At 52.3% G+C, this 6,107-nt stretch overlaps 1 protein-coding gene across 1 annotated transcript; it reads left to right on the top strand.

The window, feature by feature from the left end:
* The first annotated feature begins 324 nt into the window (after positions 1–324).
* LOC127774157 (uncharacterized) lies at positions 325–5,051 on the top strand. The gene is made up of 4 exons (XM_052300440.1): positions 325–528; positions 1,579–1,702; positions 3,784–4,155; positions 4,405–5,051. Exons 1-4 carry the CDS (start codon positions 325–327, stop codon positions 5,049–5,051), a joined length of 1,347 nt encoding a protein of 448 aa, XP_052156400.1.
* Positions 5,052–6,107: the final 1,056 nt, after the last annotated feature.

Raw genomic sequence — 6,107 nt, 5'->3', positions numbered from 1 at the left:
ACGTCGACTACGACCGCCTGCTCGCCCCCGTCAAGGCGTCGCCACGGCCGCTGTCTAGGGAGGGCGAGGAGGAGGGGGACATCGCTATGGTCGCTGCCCAGAGCTTCGTCTCCACGCAGGACTCCGTCTCCGACACCGTGGTCGACTACTCCGGCAACGTGGACGAATTCCACGAGGTACCTGACCCCGACGACGACGTCTCTGACTTCTGGGAGGTATATATCCTCATTTATCAGTCTAACACTAGCACATTCTCTGCTAATTGCCTGTATTATCAAGCATGTATTTGACAATGCTATATGTTAATGCAACATCTCTTGACACATGCTCGCCGGAGGGCCGTTTAACGGCACCGGGATGAACCTGGCGAGGGTGTTTGGCCCAGCGCTCGTCGGCTGGCGCTGGAGGCACCACTGGGTGTACTGGTTCGGCCCCTTCATCGGCGCCGGCCTCGCCGGGCTTCTCTACGAGTACCTCGTCATCCCGTCCGCCGACGCCACCCCGCACGGCGGCGCGCACCAGCCGCTGGCATCGGAGGACTACTAGACCCGCTGCTGCCCCGAATCGCCCGTGCCACCGTCGCAGGAGAAGAGATGGGAGAGAGAGTTGAAGAGATGGGAGATGGGGAAGAGGACAGGAAGAAGAGGGGTGGGAATGATACGTGTGGGCCCCACCATTTTTATTAATTTCTGTGTGAAACTGACGAGTGGGTCCCACGAGGTTTATTATTTTTTCGGATCAAATTGCCACGTAAGTGCCACATCAGTGCCACGTCATATCGAGACCAAGTCAAATTAGCCACGTAGGCGCCACGTCAGCCAAAACCGCCGAGGGATCTCATCTGTACCGGTTTTAACCGCCGAGGGACCGGTTGTATCTGGTTTTGCGGTTGAAGGATAGAAATCGGATTCGTTGACAATTTAAGGGACCTTAGATGAACTTATTCCTTTTCTATTCTTCCTTTAATCGGGCCAAGGAAAAGGAAGCCTAGCCAAAGTCTACTTTACCTCCTCGTTACTGTTCATCTTCCAGCTCCAGACAGAGCCCGAGCTCTCATCCTGTGCCTGTGAAGCCGACGCCGATTTCTCCTCCAAATCCGGCCTTATCTCTCGTGTATTCCGAAAATTAGTTGAGGGGATTTTTTTCTCTTATTCTCCTCTATCTCTTACCCCAAAAATCCTATTTTATCCCTTTGAATTCGATGCGAATTTGGATTCGTTTTCGAGTTTATCTCTCCACCAAACCCTAGGTTTTCCCGGCGCGATTCCTTGCGTTCCAAGCCCGTTCTCTCCCATGGCTATAAATAGAGTCCCCTCCCTCTCCTCTTTCGGCCGCCACCTCTCCCTCTCTCTGTCGTCGCTTGTAGCGCCGTCGCCGCGTTCGTCTTCCCTGTCCACCGTCGGCAGCCGCTCCAGCCGCCCCTAGCAGCCGCCTCGGCCATCGACGACCTGCTCCATCGCCTCTCTCGGCTCCGCAAGGTCAAGCTCCACCCCGTCCACCCCTTCCCCGAGGCCAAATTCCACCTGAGGTTGCCCGTCACCGTGAACCAGTGGGTTGCCACTGTGTTTTGATCTCCAGCTGCGCCATCTGTCGTCGTCCATCGTCGCCTCTGGTCGCCGTCGTCACCACCGGGTTCGCAAGGAGGAGAAGAAGCTCGGCCACTGGTTCCTTAGTTGCTGGACGTCGGCATCGCAGAGCCAAGGTGAAGCCCGTCCGCTAGTTTTCCTCCCATAAAGATTGCTAGAACGCCGTTGTCGTCGTCGTCTCTCCCTCTCCGATCGCTTTGGTTCGGTGAGGCTTCTATCTGTGTTACCTCGGTTAGGGTTAATCTCAGCCGTCCAAAATCAATATAAATTTTGTTATTCCTTTTCAATGACATATTAGTTCTTTTTACTATATGTCGTCTACTAAATTCATTCTAGTAATTTCCAAAGGATGCTTTAGTCTTATATCTCAGATATAAATTATTTGTAAATTGTTTAATTAATTTGGAATAGTCTTTTCTTTAATAGGTTTAATTGGAATTAATCTTGTAAAATTCATAACTAATTCATATGAAGTCAGAATGAGGTCGTTCAAGTCTCATAATTCATCTAAAATCATGATCTACATGTTTGTTTACTTTTTATGTATTGTTTATTTGGTTTTTATTAGTCTTTTTCTTCATTTTGCGTGTTAGCTTGTCGTTTCCATTGTTGCGAAGGTTCGTGAGTGTGTCGGAAGTGTTCAAGAAGACTAATTGAAGGCCGATTATTGCAAGGCAAGTCACACAGATCCCAAACAACCCTTTGAGCATGTTGAACCTGTTTAAAGCTATTGTTTTATTTCAACTTATGCATTATTTTCGAATGTCATCGGGTGGTGAGCCTTTCCCAATTAATTAATGGCCGAAGGTGACTTTATTTTCCTATGGGTAATAAATTGATTAGCTTGGACCTTATATATTGGATTAGTTCAGCTAAATGCTATATATATAATTGCTTAGCCATGCATAGAAACATTAGTTCACTAATGGGATGAATAATACTACATTATTATTTATGGTTATATTTAATGGTAGCTCACGATGGTTGATCGTGTTATGATAATTAATTGATAATTAAAATTTGACAATGGTGGGTTGTGAGCACATGGTTTTGAAGGTCGTGCTCATGACAATTAAGAACCGGTTTGCGAGCTACTGTTGTGAGACATTAACCGTGCCAACCACAAGCTAGCGTGGGCAACGGCTTTACCTTTCGTATAGCATGGTTCATTGCGGGGCACCAGACTGAGAAGCGGCGAGAAGTCCGTGGGGGTCGCTGGGGAGTGCATGCCTCTGGTTATATTTATAGAGGGGGTGATTATGATCTAGGATTGGTGCACTGTGGTGAGTTGTGTTGTGCGAGGGGTACTGTCACAATTCCTTTCCGAGGTACCGTGGTGGTATTGAGGCGCATGGTGACATGTCGTAGAGCTGTGTCTTGTGGGTACAGTAGTACACCTCTGGCCAAAGTAAATGCACGACGCGGGAAGTGCGGCTGCCGCGGCATCACCCTGAAGAACCGCTTGCAGGTCGCGCTACAGTGTCTGTGGTTTGGATTCAGTTTGTTAGGATTTGGTTCAGAGTTTGTTTAGTAGTTTTATCCCTTCTTTCTAGCATTTGTTAGTTTCATCTGTAAGCTCATTTAAGGAGCAATTCGAGTGAGAATGAATCAAGTCAGTTCAGCCTATTCTTCTCATCTACGTTTCTCTATTTTCTCCTCCTCTTCTGTTTGTCCCCGTCGGCACCACAGGTCGCTGGTCTACCAAGCCTCCGAAGCCCCGACCTCCTACCACACACTCATATCCTATTAGGTCAATCCCTGGAGCTCGTGACAACTTGGTACCAGAGCCCATGGACGACACACACCAGCAAACAGCCGCTCCTGGAACCTGTCGATCCCATCTTCAAGCTACAAGAGATGGTAGCCGATGTCCTCCAGGGCATTTTGCTGCTAGCCTCAAAAACCGATTTGGCTGATCTCAGTCGTTCCATCGCAGTGGCCACCTCCCGCATCACCTCGCTGGAACAATTGGTGGCGTCTTCGTCCACAATGCCCGGTGGCGCGCCGCGCCTTGGCGGGCACGGAATCCTCGGCTCTCCAGCACCACATCAACCTCCATCGTCTGGCGACTCATCCACAACAGCGACGGCGGGCGGTGGCGTCCCTCGCTTCTACAAGCTTGAATTTACCAAATTAGATGGCAGGGATGACCCCCTCAACTGGCTTAATCACTGTGAGCAGTTTTTTCGGGGTTCAGAAAACCGACGCTGGCGATCGAGTGTGGATGGCAACGTACCATCTCACTGGTACTTCCACCTCGAGAAACATCAGGGACCCCCGGACTGGGACACTTTCAAAGAATTGTGCCACGTCCAGTTTGGTCCCCCGATCCGGAGCAATCCCCTCGGCGAAGTCAATAAACTCACGCAGACATCGACGGTCGCAGCTTACCAAGCAAAGCTCCTCACACTGACCAGCCACACCACTGAGCCTCTATCCGAGAATCAGCTCGTGCCGCTCTTCACCGCCGGTCTCCGTGAAGATTTGGCGATCGACGTCGAGCTCAACAAGCCGGAGGACTTACAAGAGGCCATGAGCCTCGCACGCGCCTATGAGCGCAAGGCGGCCCGTACTAGCGGCATGACCAAAACGGCGGGTCACACATTTTTCAAGGGCGGCGCAGCGAACACATCGGCACCGGCTACGGCGACCCCGGCAACTGACCAATCAGCCGACACCGGCCATTGTCAATTTCATCACCTGTCACCGGCAGAATTGGCGGAACGCCGTCGCCAAGGCCTGTGTTACAACTGCAACGAGAAATTCGTTCGGGGACACAAGTGCACGCGCTTATTCTATATCGAGTACGATGACTAAGTGACCGACGACGATGCGGCTGGCGACACCAACACCGACAAACCACGAGTGTCCCTCAACGCACTCTCCGGCGTGGGCGGCGGTAGCACCATGCGCCTGCCGATCACCATCGACGGCGTGCACGTCGTCGCACTCGTGGATTCCAACTCCACCCACAACTTCGTCCACACTGACATGGCGCACCGTCTGCGGCTCCCCCTCGAGCCGGTGCGTGAGGGACTGCGCATGGTGGTGGCGAATGGCGACTGCATCGTCAGCCTAGGACGTTGCCGCGATCTTCCCTTCTCGATCGATAGCGAGCTCTTCCGGATCAACTGCTTTGCATTCGACCTGTGCGCAGTCGATGTCATCCTCGGCACGGAATGGTTGCAGACGTTGGGACTGGTGCTCTGGGACTTCAGGAACATGCGCATGGCAATCTGGCGCAGCACACGTGAGGTCACATTCTACTGTCTCGCCGACAGCGGACTGGCCCGATGCATGGTGATCGACACCACCGACTTCATGACGCACTTGCTGCAGGAATTTTCAGGCCTCTTCACCGAGCCCAGCGGCCTGCCACCGACGCGTTCGATAGATCATCGCATCCACCTCAAGCCGAGCACCTCACCAGTTGTTGTTCGTCCGTACCGGTACCCCCAGCTGTAAAAGGACGAGCTGGAACGCCAGTGCGCCGCCATGCTCCACCAGGGCATCATCCGGCCAAGCACATCACCGTTCTCCTCGCCAGAACTGCTGGTGCGCAAGCAGGACGCGTCATGGCTGTTCTGCGTCGACTACCGCGCGCTTAATGAAGCAACAGCCAAGGACAAGTTCCCGATCCCGATCATCGATGAGTTGCTCGACGAACTCCGCGGCGCACAATTCTTCTCCAAGTTGGACCTGCGTTCCGGCTATCATCAAGTCCGGATGCACGAAGCCAACGTCCACAAGACCGCGTTCCGCATGCACCAAGGGCACTTCGAGTTCCTCGTCATGCCGTTCGGCCTCACCAACACCCCAGTGACGTTCCAAGCCCTCATGAACACCGTCCTCGCGCCATTCCTCGCTGCTTTGTGCTTGTCTTTTTTGATGATATTTTGATCTACAGCAGCACATGGTCGGAGCATCTGCAGCACGTCCGCGCCATCTTAAGCACAATCCGCACCAACAACCTCGTCCTCCAGCGTTCCAAGTGCCACTTTGGTGAACGCCAAGTGCACTACGATACATGTTACAAAGGGAACTTGTTCAGCATGAAGAGTAGAATAGGGAACGAGAAAGATTTGGCGATGTCGACGGCTTGGAGACGATTGCGAGTTCCTCCTTCTTGGCGGTCGATGACGAGCAAGAGGTGGAGAGGGAGAGCTGAAGCTCTCTCTCCCTCGGCTTTCTCGGTGTGGAAATGAAGTGGAGACGAGGGCGACACTGCATAGAGGAGATGAAGGAAAGGCTCAGCATTGCCACGGCAGCGAACACGTGTCGAACAGATCGTTCACTTGATCTCTCTCTCGCTCCTGTCTGCCGGTTGAAGCGGTGGAGGAGGTAATGGACAGGGTTGGAGCTGGCCTAAGGCACTGTCATGTGGGCCCAGGACGAAGTACACTAGGCTGGAGTGTGAGAGGGATGGGTAAGAAACTGGGTGAACTCGATTTTCCATCAATTTTCCTGAATTATTTCTCTCCCTCTCTTTGGTAATCAATACTTAACATGTGGAGCAGATGA

The sequence above is a fragment of the Oryza glaberrima genome, chromosome 5 (assembly GCF_000147395.1).
Source record: "Oryza glaberrima chromosome 5, OglaRS2, whole genome shotgun sequence".
NCBI lineage: Eukaryota > Viridiplantae > Streptophyta > Magnoliopsida > Poales > Poaceae > Oryza > Oryza glaberrima.
Note: the sequence above shows the minus strand (reverse complement) of the source record. Positions and strands in the feature narration are given on the sequence as shown.

Excerpts from the sequence above, each read along its gene's own strand:
- LOC127774157 (XM_052300440.1), top strand. The coding sequence starts at position 325 with ATGCTCGCCGGAGGGCCGTTTAACGGCACCGGGATGAACCTGGCGAGG. Across the intron at positions 1,703-3,783 it reads GTCGGCATCGCAGAGCCAAG|AAAACCGACGCTGGCGATCG; the intron begins GTGAAGCCCGTC and ends TTCGGGGTTCAG. Across the intron at positions 4,156-4,404 it reads CTATGAGCGCAAGGCGGCCC|TGACCGACGACGATGCGGCT; the intron begins GTACTAGCGGCA and ends ACGATGACTAAG.